Source organism: Eucyclogobius newberryi, unplaced genomic scaffold (genome assembly GCF_026437365.1).
Source record: "Eucyclogobius newberryi isolate DKJ021-1_F unplaced genomic scaffold, fEucNew1.0.hap1 SCAF_8, whole genome shotgun sequence".
In the NCBI taxonomy this organism is placed as follows: domain Eukaryota; kingdom Metazoa; phylum Chordata; class Actinopteri; order Gobiiformes; family Gobiidae; genus Eucyclogobius; species Eucyclogobius newberryi.
Genome location: NW_027316500.1, coordinates 19721105 through 19735634, shown reverse-complemented (window position 1 = coordinate 19735634; position 14530 = coordinate 19721105). Strand labels below are relative to the sequence as shown.

Here is a 14530-nt window from a genome sequence, read left to right as displayed (position 1 = left end):
GTTCCCAACAGCCTTTATACACAACATTCAAACCCATCAATAAGGGATTTGTTCATAAGCATTATTTCTCTTTTGAAATTCCCCACATGTTTGAGATCCTTCAGTTTGAGGGTCATAAACTACATTGAAGATAATTGTGGATCATATTGAACATGACTGACACTAGTAGCAAAGTACACAGTATATTTCTCTACTGTGGATGTTGCAGAGCAATTACAGCTTGGTATTTTTTCATGAGCTGTATCTCAAATTGTCATCTTAAGTTAAATTTTCATCATTGAGGGAAACACTAGAATAGCTCATGTGAGCAGTATAAGCCCTTGTGCACCATGTGTGTAATGCTGTAGCAGGCCTCTGATATCCTTAGTCCAGCCATTATATTTGTACTGCATTATCATACTGTTTAAAGTGTAATCCGGTCCTGTGGAACTAGAACAAAAGCCTTTTCACATCTAGTACAGTCAGGTGTTACAAGATTTATTTTCATTTTAATGTTTAGCAACAAACATACACTTAAGTCATATTTTGAATGCAGAGTTAAATTGGCAAGACTTTCCCAATAACATATTGAACACCAACTGTCAAATCCAATTTACATACAATTATATATATATATATATATATATATACATAATGCGTTTATGTACATATACTGTATCACTACATGTGTAATTCTGGACAGTACAGACACTGCCAATAGTACTGGGGACAGATCAACCATGCCTGACAAACAGTACCCCCCCAAAAAAACAAAACATGGACAAACAGAAAACCTAATTAAAGTGATTTAGTAGTGACCCCTGGTGGAGGAATGAAGAAACAGACACTGGCTCTTGCGCTCAGAAACTCGCTGGGCCTAACAGAGAGTCTGAGGAGTGTGGTCCGGGCCGAGACAGAATGACGTGGGTCTGATCTGGTAGTGCCACTACACGTGTAAAGTTCTGCCCTCTGTCCTGTGGGCTCCAGAACACAGTGGTCTCAGCAGCAGCCCCCTGACGAGGACTTGACAGAGGTACCTGGCGTCAGCTTCACGCTGGGCTTATCTCCGCCTCCGGCTGTGGCTCCAGGGCCCATCCTCTTTTTAATCTCAGCTGCCATGGTCATGAAAGCCTGCTCCACGTTGGTTGCATTTTTAGCACTGGTTTCCAAAAAGGGGATGCCCAGAGAGTCTGCAAACTCCTGCATATTTGAATGGGAAGAATAGTTTAGACGTCACTTTCATAGAGTAGCAAACTGAATAAAATGTGTGCATGTATGAGCCTCTAACATCAAGTAGTGTGCTAAAGTTTAGAGAAGTTAAAGGTTGAATGGACGATTTTTTTGGCCCAAATTTTAGTCTTATTTCCTCGTGTTGTGGACTGCCGATTAGTCCTTCCACGTATCAATCATAAAACGCACCTACCGCTCACCTTCAACCGCGTGTGGCTCGTCTCCGAGAGCAGCACGGTTCCGCGTGTCTAAGCGCATGGATCTATCATAATATAGTTCCCTCAGTGTACGGGACAAAATTAGGACGGAGAAAGACAGTTCGAGCTGACTCATAAGAGACGGAAATCTAAGAGATGCGATGCAATCCGTCGTGCTAATAAACAAACACACGTGTGTGTTGTATCAGTCCGCACGGGGGAGTGCGCATGCACACTTCCGCCTGCGTTCTCAAATCGCAGAAAAAGCATCCATTGCGCCTTTAACTGTCCTTTAGTGAGTCAAAGAGCTCTCAAACAGAATACCTTGGCTGTTGTGTAGTCCACTACTTTCTTTGTCGTTAGGTCACACTTGTTTCCCACCAATAGCTTGTTGACGTTTTCAGAGGCATAGCGGTCAATCTCCTGGAGCCACTGCTTAACGTTATTAAAAGATTCCTGCAACAAGTAACAGAAATATGTGTGATTGCAATCCTAAATGTATGTGCGTATATCTATCTATCTATCTATCTATCTATCTATCTATCTATCTATCTATCTATCTATCTATAGATATAGATATAGATATAGATATAGATATAGATATAGATATAGATATAGATATAGATATAGATATATATATATATATGTACACATCTCGGCAAATACTGTGGTTGCGGTTCAAGTATTGCAGGAAAAATTATGTGTAAAATTAAATTGTTTGCACTATCACTTTATACTCTTCTTTGAGAAATGACAAAGGTGTTCTATTTCATCCCCCCTGGCCCCCCAAGCCATTATTTGTTTGATGATTTAGTGGGGACCGTGAATGTTAATGAAAAAGGCCGGATTGAAGTCTAATTTCCATCCGCTGTCCCACATTCACACTCACAACACACTCACAACACACTCACAACACACTCATTCATACACCAGTGTCCAGTGTTTTAGTGCTAGAGGAAGCCGGTAACCTAAAAAGCAAGATGAAGTACTGGGATTTTTTTAGTTCAACTCCAAGAATCCATCTTTTTAGGGTCACACTGATCTGTTTGCAGTCTGCACCACGGGTTTAACGGGCCTATCACGTGGCATTTAGGGCCCGCGGGTGGGAGTGGAACCAATCACAGAGCAGCACATTTATGGATGAGAAAGATAACTGTGGTTTTCTGAACACTGGATTTAACACAATTAAGATTCTTCCAGTTGTGATGCTTTGACCAATCAGCATGAAGTATTTTCTTTATGTCATGTGTAGAACTCACTTCAGAGTGAGACACAGAGTAATCTGGCATGACCCAGGTTAGGAATCCTACGCAGACACAGGGAGAACATGCCAACTCCCCACGCCGTCTCATGAATCCAGGACCTTTTGCTCTGCGGCGAGAGCGCCAACTCCTGTGCTACTGCCAGAGAACTAGGGCTGTGTTCAAAATATCGATATATGGCGATATATCGTCACAGACTCTGTATCGCTACATTTTTTTTTTAAATAGATTTTTGTGGCCCGTAGGCTTTAAATGAGGTGGAATAGTACGTTTGATCTGCTGTTTGTACCTCTCCTCTCGGCCGAGGTGAGAAGGAGCTGTGGACCTGATCAGAAGATGCTGCTGCAGTATGTTTAGACCAGGCCAATTGTTTGGCAAGAAACATGTAATACTTTACTAGAATGTGTTCCATTTCTATTTGGATCAGTTGGTGGGATGTATGAAGTTATTAGAGCAGAATGGATTTATAAATAAGTGCGTTGTGGATAAACATGAAATTTCATACATTTTCTTATCCCGAGTAAAAACATTACCCATTGGGTAAATTTTAAGACTCTTTTTTCAAAAATGTATTGTGATATGTATCATAATGAGGGAATTGTATACATGTATCGGGATACGTATCGCGAAGGTCTTGGCAATACCCAGCCAACCAACTGTAGTTACATTTGTTAATTTAATTTTTAACCTGCTTTTTGCTGCCCTTTTTATTTATTGTGGACAATGCACTAGATATTTTTTTAATTCCAAAACCACATCGATACAAAAATGTGATCAATTATTTCTCCTTTCCAGATTATTCCTCTACTTCTACAACACAGCTTAGTGTTTGTGTGATGCTCGTACCTGGTCTGTAACGTCGTACACTACTATGATTCCATGAGCTCCTCTGTAATAGCTGGACGTGATGGTCCGAAACCTTTCCTGTCCCGCTGTGTCCCACTGTGAACCAGAGGACACATCTCAGAACTGTCAGTGATAAAGTGTCTAAAACCCAAAGAATGGGATGGTACTCACAATCTGAAGCTTAATGGTCTTCCCGTCCAGTTCTATTGTTCGGATTTTGAAGTCCACACCAATTGTACTAATGTAACTTTCTGTGTATGTGTCATCCTGCAGAAAGTTCAGACAAAACCACATACAAAGCTGCATTATTATGTAATCGTTCTTCTAACCTCAACCAATCTACCCTCTGTAGCACTTTGAGATTTCCTTGAAATGCAAAGTACAAAATAAATCTGTCTAAGTTTGATAAAGCACTGTATGATTTGAACTTCTTACTCATTTACTAAATAATGCACTGATAACTATAAGGCAAATACCATCTGTAAGTTTTTTATATTAAATACTTTGCTATTATTATTATTATTAATATTATTAATAGTTGTATGTTGTATATTGCACCTCAACACCGAAACAAGTTCCTATGTTTGTGAATTTTGTTCACTGACAATGACAATAAACCTTTCCTGATTCCTTCTTGATTCTTTCCTGATAAAACAAACTAGCCACATACTGCAATTAAAGTGACACTAAAGAGTGAAGCAGGATTTTAACATAATTAAACCATGTTGACCGCAGCAGTTACAATACCAATGAGTGATTTAGAAAGCCTGGTCCATTTTAAACTTACAGCAAATCTCAGAAGAAGACAAGACTTTCCTACACCCGAGTCGCCGATCAGAAGAAGCTTGAATAAATAATCACTGTAAAAGAAAACAAAAGTTATGATCAGAACGTAGAATTAGAACAAACGTTCATTGTAAATTATGGTCGGACAGTGCAGAAAGAAAACATTGGCATTTCAGTTTGTTTTTTTTGCACATCTTTGCTAAACAGTTCTGATTAAATGAACAATAATCCTCCAACGTCTATGATGGGCTCCAGCTCCACTGTCCATCTCACGTCCGCCTGTCCGTCTGAGGAGTCAGATCTCTCCTTCACTGTGGAACTCCTCCAGGTTTTGTAGTTTCTCCTGGCCGAGAAGGAGGGTCCCTGGGACATTGCCAAGTCCCTATGAACATTGTTTAATCCGTTTTTCACTGTCGCACTCTGAGGAAACTGCTGTTGTGATTTTGAGCATTACAAAAATAAATTGAATTGAATGATGATGGAAACGCTTTTACATAATGGTTTATGTTCCACGTCAGCATGGACATAAAACCTTTTTTGGGGCCAAATTCCAGTCACGCTCTGTAGGTTATGTCCAAGAGTATGAAGCAGGAATCTGTGCTGATACTGTGATAATGTCCACCTAAAACATTGAATGGGACTAAAACACCACATGACTGTTCTTTATTACAGAGGTCAGGCTCTTTCACCTCAGCCTCGATTTACCAACGGTAAGAAAGCCAAAGTCAAAACTGCAACATTTGCTCATTCAAAAATGTCTGTCCACTGGATAATGATACAAGAATAGTCCCCATTCTGCTTAAGATAATTAATAATAAGAATAAAATATGATTATGTTCTAGCAGGTCAACAAAACACAAATGTGAAAAGGTTGAAAGGACAATACAAGTTGTGTGCCAAATAGTAAGACGGTGAACACACCCGGCCTGTACCACGGCCCATGTGACCTACACATGACTTAACCAACATACGACTCAACTCAGAGACACCGAGGACAGAGAAGGGTTTATACTGAGTCTGAACCAATGGACATGAATCTAGTCTATGCTTTTGGGAGGCGTAAGACACTGTCATAATAAAGCATTGGGTTGTTGATATCTAAGTTTAAGATGAGAGATGATAGGTATTCATCAGTAAAACTATTAAACATGGAAACCATATTCTTTATAATAAAAGGTGGAAACACAGTCAATCTTTTAACAGCTAGCGAATATTAGCGTTATGCAAAATGTGAGGCCGAAAGATCATGGACCGAATCAAAACTGAGTAAGTGAATCGAACCCAGTTCACAGTATTACATTAAGACTAGTCCAGAGTTTACAAAGTCCACGGACAATGTTCAGGGCTCTGTTATTATCCACCTGCACTACAAACTATGTGGTCTTTCACAAACGTTAGCATTATGCTAACGCTAAATGCTAGCTGGCCAGGTTTATAGCATCGCTGGTACAATACTCACTATTCTGGATTCATGGTGGAGAGGTCGTTAGTACAGCTTCCTCTTGAATGACGTTTTGTTCTGTCTATAAACGCTGTCTTCTTCTTAAAAGAACAAAGGAGTTAACTCTCACTGCTTCCACAACCAGCTGCTGTTTTCTTTGTACAAATCCAAAATGGCTGCAACTCCAACCAGGAAACGGTAAGCATTAGCCAAACGATTTGCAAAACGATAAAGATATGTCCATGTAATTCCAGATGGCAGTCTTTTAAAGTCGTGCTAACAGCTCCTGCGGCTTTTACCAGTCAGATGTGTGTAAATAAGAAGAGATGAGAGGAAGCGCAGATACTGCAGCAGTAACTGTCACTGAGAGGTGACGTGATTTAGTGAGACGTGGCACAGCCCCACGTGACTGCTCTTCCCACGTGATCGGTTCTCAGCGCTCCGTCAATGACCCACTCATTTGATCATCTACCTAGATAATATGATAGATCCATGACCTAGAAGGACAAGAATGTAAAATTATGCTGCATCAATGAAATGCAATGTTGCATCAATTAAAATGTGGGACATTCTCTGAATAAGAGGGAAGAATCTGGCTGTGCAGAACGAACAACCAAAAAAAGGGGCAGGTCACAGGTGGTCAACATTTCCTGTGGTTACAAGTGATAAACATGAAGTAAATAGCCTTAATTATAATGACAGCTAACAAAATACACTGATTGTTGACCATGTTATAGGCATTGGCATATAGAAAGGGATGGGCAATATGCGATAAATAAATAGATGAATCATATTATATTTATCAAATTTTCACAATTGGTCCCTACTCTAAACCCAAAGAACTACTCCTTGATACAGCCGAGCAAACCCACTAGGAGGACCTGCTGTTGTCTCTCCTCACACTGCTGAAGCAAGCAAGTACTATGTACTCTGGAGCATATGGTGCCACAACTGCCTTGACCTTGAGTTTTACACTTTTAGACAGGCTTTGTACAATATAATTTAGACTGGATTAATTGAGATAAGGAAGTTCATGGATCACAATAGCCTAGAGCAGTGATTCTCAAATATTTGGCCTCCTAAGTACCACCAAATCTAAATCAGATACATGCAGGGCTAAATTGGGGCAAAACCAGGTTTAAATAAGTAATACATCTTTGCAACAGTAGGTTTAACAAAAATGTGGAAAAGAATGTACTAAAAATGACAGATAAACAAGAATTGAGGAGCTTTGCATGCACCACCTAAAGAACCTTGCATACCACCAGTGATACATGTACTACAGTTTGCGTAATGCTGGCCTAGAGTGTAGCTGTAATATACATTCCAACATAGAAAAAGAGATCACCACATGTTTTCAGTTAGTTCTTTTTCCACCGCAGGGAGAGGAAACAGAGGGGCAGTCCCAGGCTGAGTCACTGTGCCCAACACGACACGCACAAAGACTCTTTCAATTTATACACTTTTAGAGAACATTCAAGACAGAGTGTGGTTATAGTTTGACAAGCTGCTCACAACTTAAGGAAAACATCATCTACAGGGTGACGTAACATTAGATTTCATTTTGTATTCTATGCAGTGTTTGGTTACTGAGGCCAATCGTGTTTTGGATTTGGATCTTTGATGTATTAACCTATGCTTGTTTTCTATAATGGCAGCAACTGCACTAGTCACAGAGAACTTTAAATTTGTGTCTCTGTTTTTTAAAAGTAAAGATGTGATGATTTTTAATGGTCTGATAGCTCTAAGCACTGTGGCAGGCCAGACAGCGTACACTGTGTTTGCCTTCGACTGCCCCTGTTCCCCAAAGAGGAACTATTACTACGGGCTGGCCGCCATTGGGGTGCCTGCTCTGGTGCTGTTCCTGGTGGGCATCATGTTGAACAGGAACACATGGGACCTCTTAGCAGAGTGCCGGCTCAGACGATGTCGGAAGCTTTCTGCTGCAGCAGCCTTTGCGGTGCTTGCCAGTGTGCTGGGTAGAGCTGTGGTGGCTCCTCTCACTTGGGCTGTGCTGTCTCTGCTGCAGGGACAGGCCTACACCTGTGCCCTCAGTGAGTTTGTAGACCCCAGCTTTGTGACAGGGTTCCCACAGGGGAAGGACCCCGAGGTGCTGGCTCAGTTTCCCTGTGAGGACAGCATTTCTGCAGAGCTGCAGCCTTTTTGGAAGGACATCCAGCGTCACCTCAAGTACCAGTCTCAGGTATAAGTACACACTGTCCCACAGTAATGTGGAATTTATGGAAGTTATGAATGTTATGAAGTTCTAAATAACATTCAATCAAATGCTTTACATGGGCTGTTGTGTTTCTTTTAGCTAATTGGCTGGTTGCTGATCGCCAGTATGTCAGTGATTGTCTTCCTACTACAGTGCTTGAGGCAGTGCTGCTCTTCCCTGGGCCATCAGCAGGAGAATTACTGGTCTCAGTACCGGGAAGCTGAACGGAGTCTCTTCCATAACACAGCAGCGGCCCATGCCCAGCTGGAAGCCATGCAGAACGTCAAGAGCTTCTTTGGCTTTGTGTCCCTGGACCCTGCACAGAAGGAGCTGTTAGAGGAGCAGCTGAACAGCCGCCCTGTCTGCAGCACTGACTGGAACAGGGTCACAGGGGTCTGCTTGTATCGAGAAAATAACGGACTGCCCCTTTATAGTCGCGTCCACAAGTGGGCCACCTACAGCACAGAGGAGATGGACAAGGAGATGAACTTTTTCTGACTGTGAAAGCACTGGACAGGCCTGATCTGATTGGGGCTTGAGTTGTGCTCTTTGCTCTTATGTAACAAAATGATTCTGTCGTTGTTGACTCTGTAGCAATCTTCATTACAATAGCAGCAGAAGCAGTCAAAGATCTTCAGATGAAGCAGTGCAGTGTCATTTTTTCTGTATTAACTATTATTATAAATAAATACTTTAGACATTGGAAAGTCTTAAAGAGGGAGAATATGTTTCTGAGAGGAAGAAAAAAAGTTTTCAGGTGTAGCAAAGCTGTAGTCTGAGCCTATACATCTGAGCTGAGGCTCCTCTTGTGGCAGCCTGGGCAAAGTCTTGGTTGGTTTGCGATGCGTCTCACATCCAGCTGTGGTTTGCTATAGTACCACTTGTCGAGCAGTTGGTTCATCCGCTCCTGCCTGGTGATCCCATGAAGCCGGTCTTCCTCCTCAATGTCCCAGTTGTCCTCAGTGTTGACAGTAAGGTCAGTAAAGTATGGCCTGTTCAACACAGGGACTGAATCTTCTCTCATCTCCTCAAAAAACTGCACCACACACTTCCGTGCAAAGTCCCGTGCATGCAGCACACAAGTCTCGTCAAACATCTTCTGTTCCACGTCCAGGTAGTTGCTCCAGTAGCGCGTCTGGAGGAACCTGGCGTGGTCATCAAAGAAGGGTTTGATGATACGAGCTAGAGCTCCCAGTACAATGAAGAATAGGAGGATGGACCAACCTATGGCCTGTAAACACAGGGTCAAAAGGAACAAATGTGTCAAAAATACACTGCTGGTTTACTTCAAATAAAGCTACTGTTTCTCAAGTCTAACTTACCATTAGTATTAGTATTATTTAGTCTTATGCTAGCTATTTTTACTTTACTTTATTTTATTATTTTATTTTATTTGTTTTTCCTCAATTCCCTATTAAGATATGAGAGGAGTTTTGTTAATAAGAGTTTTTGTTTTGTTTATAAGAGTTCTTCTATTAAGAGTGTTTTGTTTTTTTTCAAACTTCCTATAAGTTATCTGTCCTTTCCCCATGTGTGGACCATAAAAGATGATCTTATCTTATCTTAAAAGTTATAGTTATCGAGTATTGAGCCTCATTAGAAGTGGAGCAGTGGCAAGTCCTTCTTGACATTTGAAGTATTGTGAAACAACAAAACAACATTTACAGAATATTTATCATTATATTGCTTTGATATACTGACAAAAAGTATAATGAGTATAATGTGAGTGCAAGGAGTCTGACCTGAGAAGCGCACATATCTCGTCACAGCCATTAAGAAGCAGCTGTTCTCAAAGATGACCTCCACTTTACATGAAACCTTTGCCATGATATTAATGATGTGTTTGTTACCATACACAGTGTGGGTAGAATGAAAACAGTAACAGCACAGTGAACCCAAGTGAAATCACATTTCAGACAAAATGTTCCAAGGGAACAAACAATAAAGTATGTTAAGGTAAACTTTATTGTCCCCAAGAGAAAATTTGTCCTGAGCTACAGTTCCACTTAAGCAGCATAAAGCTCAATCACAATCACTCAGAACATTACACAGATACAGGTCAGTTAAAACTTATAATTTAATTCATTAAATTTTATCTCTTCCTGAAAACTGGTCACATACAGCAATGGTTTCCAAACTTTAGATTGTACATCCAAATCTAGCACAGAACACATCCTATATCTATCCTCTATCATTCTAATTTGAATTCTTGTGCCCCCCTTTAAAAAACTGTCCCCCTTTAACTCCTGGTGTACGGAAATGCATTGTAATAAATAACATTTTATCAATGTCATTAACTTATTTTCCGATCACGCATATCAAATACGATATCATATTTTGAGGCTGGTGGTGTCATAAAATAGTGCCAGTATTTTATTTTTTTCCAGTTTTTAATAAATAATAAATCCTTCACGCCAGGAAAAAGAATAATATCACATTATGTTTCTATGTGTAAAAGGTTTTCTTACAATTATCTTTCCTAAATACCTTAATTTACTTCATGCATATCAAATATTACATATGACAGATTGTGGGGTTGAGTGTAAGATAAGATAAGATAAGATATTCCTTTATTGTCCCACATGGGGAAATTTCATTGGTGCAACGCAGGTAGATACAGAGGTAGATACAGAAGAACAGATCACTTATAGGAAGTCTGAAAAACACTTTCAGTAGAAGATCTCCTATAAATAAATAAAAATTCCCATAGACAAATAAATAAATACATAAATACCATTGCATGTGATCACGACAGTAATTGCACATGAATATGTGTCACGACAGCACATAGATTGCACATGAATTTCACATGAATTGCACATGAATTCCAACAGCAATTGCACATATGACAGAATTGCACATGGTTAGGTCAGTATTGCGAGTGTTCAGTACTAATAGTTTTTGTTATAAAGTCTGACAGCAGCAGGAAGGAAAGACCTACGGAACCTTTCCTTCACACAGCGAGGGTGGATCAGTCTCTCACTGAAGCTGCTCTCCAGAGCGGACAGAGTGTCCTGCAGGGGGTGACACTCATGGTCCAGCATAGATGTGAATCTAGCCAGGACCCTCCTGTCCCCCACCTCCTGCACCGAGTCCAGAGCACAGCCCAGGACGGAGCTGGACTTCTTGATGACTCTGTCCAGCCTCTTCCTCTCCCTCTCTGTGATGCTGCTGCTCCAGCAGGCCACACCTACAGGAGGGCTGATGCCACCACAGAGTCGTAGAAGGTCTTCAGGAGTGGCCCTGTCACTCCAAAAGACCTGAGTCTCCTCAGGAGGTAGAGCCGACTCTGGCTCTTCCTGTACAGTGCGTCTGTGTTATGAGTCCAGTCCAGTTTGTGGTTCAGATGAACACCCAGGTACTTGTATGAGTCCACTCTCTCAATGTCCCGTCCCTGGATGTTCACTGGTGAGGGGGCAGTGGGGTGGCGTCTGCGGAAATCCACCACCATCTCCTTGGTCTTCCCCGCGTTGATGAGGAGGTGGTTCCGCTGACACCAGTCCACAAAGTCCTGCGCCAGTCCTCTGTACTCCGCGTCATCGTCGTCCGTGATGAGTCCGATGATGGCAGAGTCGTCAGAGAACTTCTGCAGGACACAGCTGTCCGTGTCATGTCTGAAGTCTGCAGTGTAAAGGGTGAAGAGAAAGGGCGCGAGGACAGTGCCCTGGGGCGCCCCCACACTGCAGGTCCGAGTGTCAGACACACAGTCCTGTGCTCTCACAAACTGGGGTCGGTCTGTGAGGTAGTCCAGGATCCACTCTGCCAGGTCATACTCCACACCAGCCGTCTCTAGCTTGTCCCTCAGGAGCAGCGGCTGGATGGTGTTGAAGGCGCTGGAAAGATCGAAGAACAGAATCCTCACAGAGCTGCCAGGCTTTTCCAGGTGAGAGAGAGAGCGGTGCAGCAGGGAGATGACGGCGTCCTCCACTCCGATGCCAGACCGATATGCAAACTGCAGCGGGTCCATGGCTGAGCTCACGGTGGAGCGGAGGTGGTCCAGGACTAGCCGCTCCAGTGTCTTCATCAGGTGGGACGTGAGAGCCACTGGCCTGAAGCTGTTGAGGTCTTTGGGGCGCGGTGTCTTAGGCACAGGTACCAGACAGGAGGTCTTCCAGACCTGTGGTACCACCCTCAGCTTCAGGCTCATGTTGAAGACATGCTCCATAACTCCACACAGTTCATCTGCGCAGGACTTAAGGAGCCTGGGGCTGATGCCATCAGGTCCTGCTGCCTTCCTCACTTTAATCCTCTTCAGCTCACTCCTCACCTGTGCTGCTGTGACAGATATTTGAAGTATCCAAATATTTGAAGTTTTAACCCTTAAAATGCCAACTTTCGACATAAAAATACAAAGGAGAATGAAAAGAGCAGATTTATTTTAAAGCCCTTTGAAGTCATTTTGGAGCCAACAGTGCCCTTTGCATCATGGCTGAGAACAGGAACCTGTGCAGAGACTCCTCATTATTTAAGGCAGGGGTTCTCAACCTTTTTCAGTCGTGACCCGCAAAATTCTTTCCAACAATTGTTGGCATTTGCAACCCCCAAAAACCAAAAATAAACCACAAAATGATAACGTATCGTATATCTAATGTTTGATTTTATTTCCAGGATAAAGTCCTAGATACATTAATTTAGTTGGCTTACAAATAGGAATCTTGAGGTGCAGTTTAGCTTGAACGAGCCTATTAACTTGGCCATGATATACAATGTTTTTGTGATCAAGAACAAATCAGAAATAGAACATGTTTACCTCATATCTGGAGAAACAAATCAGTTATGTTTATAAATCATACAGTAAAAGAAAAGACCAGCCTGCCCACTTACTCCAAAACTGTATTTAGTTGTTTCCTCAGGCCAATATATCCTTTAACAGGGAGTGAAAGTGACAGATTGTGGGGGTGAGTGTATCCAAATATGGATATATTTCTTCTACCATAATAATTTTAATCAAATGAATTTGTAAACCTGTATAACAATCAGTTACACTATATAAGAAACATAAATGCAAACATGTGTCTGGTTAAACTGCGTCTAAGACAGTATCAATTTAAATACAGCAAAAAAAATAAGAGTAATATTAGATTCACTTGACAATTGCAGGGTTCTTGGAGCGGTTTCCCTCAGGCCTCAGCCACTCGTCCATCATGACCCCGGTGTGGCGGTTCACCAACATCCCCAGGAAGAAGAAGATGATGGGGGGCACCACCATGACGCCTAGAGAGTAGAGCCTGTTGTACTGCGGCATACAGGGGCAATTGAAGTCGAAGCTGGTGTAGAGTTTGACGCTGACCAGGGCCAAGAGGATGCAGATGCCGTTTGAGATGGACTCCGAGTTGGACTGGAAGTACTGCAGTACCAACACTGAACACAAACTTTTAATTATATTGTCTAATTCAATATAGTTGTGTGTAGCGAAGCAGTTAGATTTTTTTGGGGGGTGAATAGGTCAAAGCCTAAAATCTAATGAAGAAAAACCCATATTTTTGAAAATTGAAAATGCATATTCAGAAAAATTAAATAGCCGTATCTGATCATCTTTATTACGCAGAATTATTCTGGATTAGTTTGGGGTGAATAAGTCACAAGACCTAAAAGTTATTGAAGAAAATTTGTTTTTTTGCCAAAATGTTATACAAAAATTAGAATGCACATTCAGAAAAATTCAATCGCTGTACCCAATCCAAATCATCAATTAGAACCATTTTGGATTAGTTTTGGGTGAATGGGTGAGAAAGCCTAAAAGTATAATGAGTAAGGCACAAAGATTGTTGGTGAGTCATAATAGAAATTCAAGGACACCGTGGTCTAATTAAGATATTTATTATAAAATGGCACAATAGAACACAATACTTTTCCAAGTTCCAAGCCACAACATGTTTTAGAAAAGGTAAGAACTTAAAATAATATACATCTGATTCCATACACTGACATTTGGCAGGTTATCACATCCTTACAGTTGCCATGACTGAATAAGGCGGACAAAGTTCACTGAAGAGTTTTCTCAGAACCCCAAGACTGTATTTTGAGGCAGTTTAACAGTGCGTCTGCCACCTCTTCCCCAGAGTCTGATGTCAGCATAGACACACAAATACGCCCATGAGTCATCAAAAGAAAGATAAAATACAGTCCAATAAGAGTGAGAATTACAGTGGTACGCAAAAAATGAAAAGGACAGTTCCAAAGTTCTGCTGCAGATGCTCTCTATAACTTCAATATAGTATTGTATTTAAAATAGTGTGTATTTTAGAGGGAAGACAGTCATTGTGTTCAAACAGACTTAATTCCCCACTTCTTCTCAATCAGGTGTACAATTCAAGGTTGTTGAACTGGTCATAAAAATGGGACTGTACTTAATCTGTATAATATTTAGTAATAAGGCTCTACTTTCACACAGAACTGCAGTCCCAGCACAAATCTTACCAAAAGTGAGCACCAATGTGAAACCCCCCTCAGTTATTTACATATCATTTAGATGATGCACTGCGTCATTTAGATGATATTTCTCCCCATGCACATGTGCTCTGATGTAGAGGGTCAGGAGAGAAGAAACATGTGCTATACTCGAAATGAG

At 41.4% G+C, this 14530-nt stretch overlaps 3 protein-coding genes across 3 annotated transcripts; 1 reads left to right on the top strand and 2 right to left on the bottom strand.

Moving 5' to 3' along the window:
• Positions 1-456: 456 nt before the first annotated feature.
• On the bottom strand, positions 457-6125 carry LOC140351218 (ras-related protein ORAB-1-like). Its single transcript, XM_072436968.1, has 6 exons — positions 5760-6125; positions 4302-4374; positions 3686-3781; positions 3515-3610; positions 1731-1862; positions 457-1179 (listed from the first exon to the last, which is right to left on the bottom strand). Exons 1-6 carry the CDS (start codon positions 5771-5773, stop codon positions 979-981), a joined length of 612 nt encoding a protein of 203 aa, XP_072293069.1. The 5' UTR covers positions 5774-6125; the 3' UTR covers positions 457-978.
• A 995-nt stretch (positions 6126-7120) lies between these two features.
• Positions 7121-8480, top strand: LOC140351112 (calcium homeostasis modulator protein 2-like). Its single transcript, XM_072436807.1, has 2 exons — positions 7121-7944; positions 8059-8480. The coding sequence occupies exons 1-2, from the start codon at positions 7393-7395 to the stop codon at positions 8455-8457; spliced, it is 951 nt and encodes a 316-aa protein (XP_072292908.1). The 5' UTR covers positions 7121-7392; the 3' UTR covers positions 8458-8480.
• Positions 8481-8682: 202 nt separating this feature from the next.
• Positions 8683-13438, bottom strand: LOC140351513 (calcium homeostasis modulator protein 3-like). Its single transcript, XM_072437363.1, has 4 exons — positions 13435-13438; positions 13047-13320; positions 12710-12716; positions 8683-9190 (listed from the first exon to the last, which is right to left on the bottom strand). Exons 1-4 carry the CDS (start codon positions 13436-13438, stop codon positions 8741-8743), a joined length of 735 nt encoding a protein of 244 aa, XP_072293464.1. The 3' UTR covers positions 8683-8740.
• Positions 13439-14530: the final 1092 nt, after the last annotated feature.

What these genes read in the sequence shown, in the direction of transcription:
- LOC140351218 (XM_072436968.1), bottom strand. An exon ending in AGACCATTAAGCTTCAGATT is followed by an intron (nt 3,611 to 3,685) that starts GTGAGTACCATC and finishes TCTGGTTCACAG; the next exon opens with TGGGACACAGCGGGACAGGA. An exon ending in TGTACGACGTTACAGACCAG is followed by an intron (nt 1,863 to 3,514) that starts GTACGAGCATCA and finishes TACTTGTTGCAG; the next exon opens with GAATCTTTTAATAACGTTAA.
- LOC140351112 (XM_072436807.1), top strand. Translation starts at nt 7,393, where the DNA reads ATGGCAGCAACTGCACTAGTCACAGAGAACTTTAAATTTGTGTCTCTG. An exon ending in ACCTCAAGTACCAGTCTCAG is followed by an intron (nt 7,945 to 8,058) that starts GTATAAGTACAC and finishes TGTTTCTTTTAG; the next exon opens with CTAATTGGCTGGTTGCTGAT.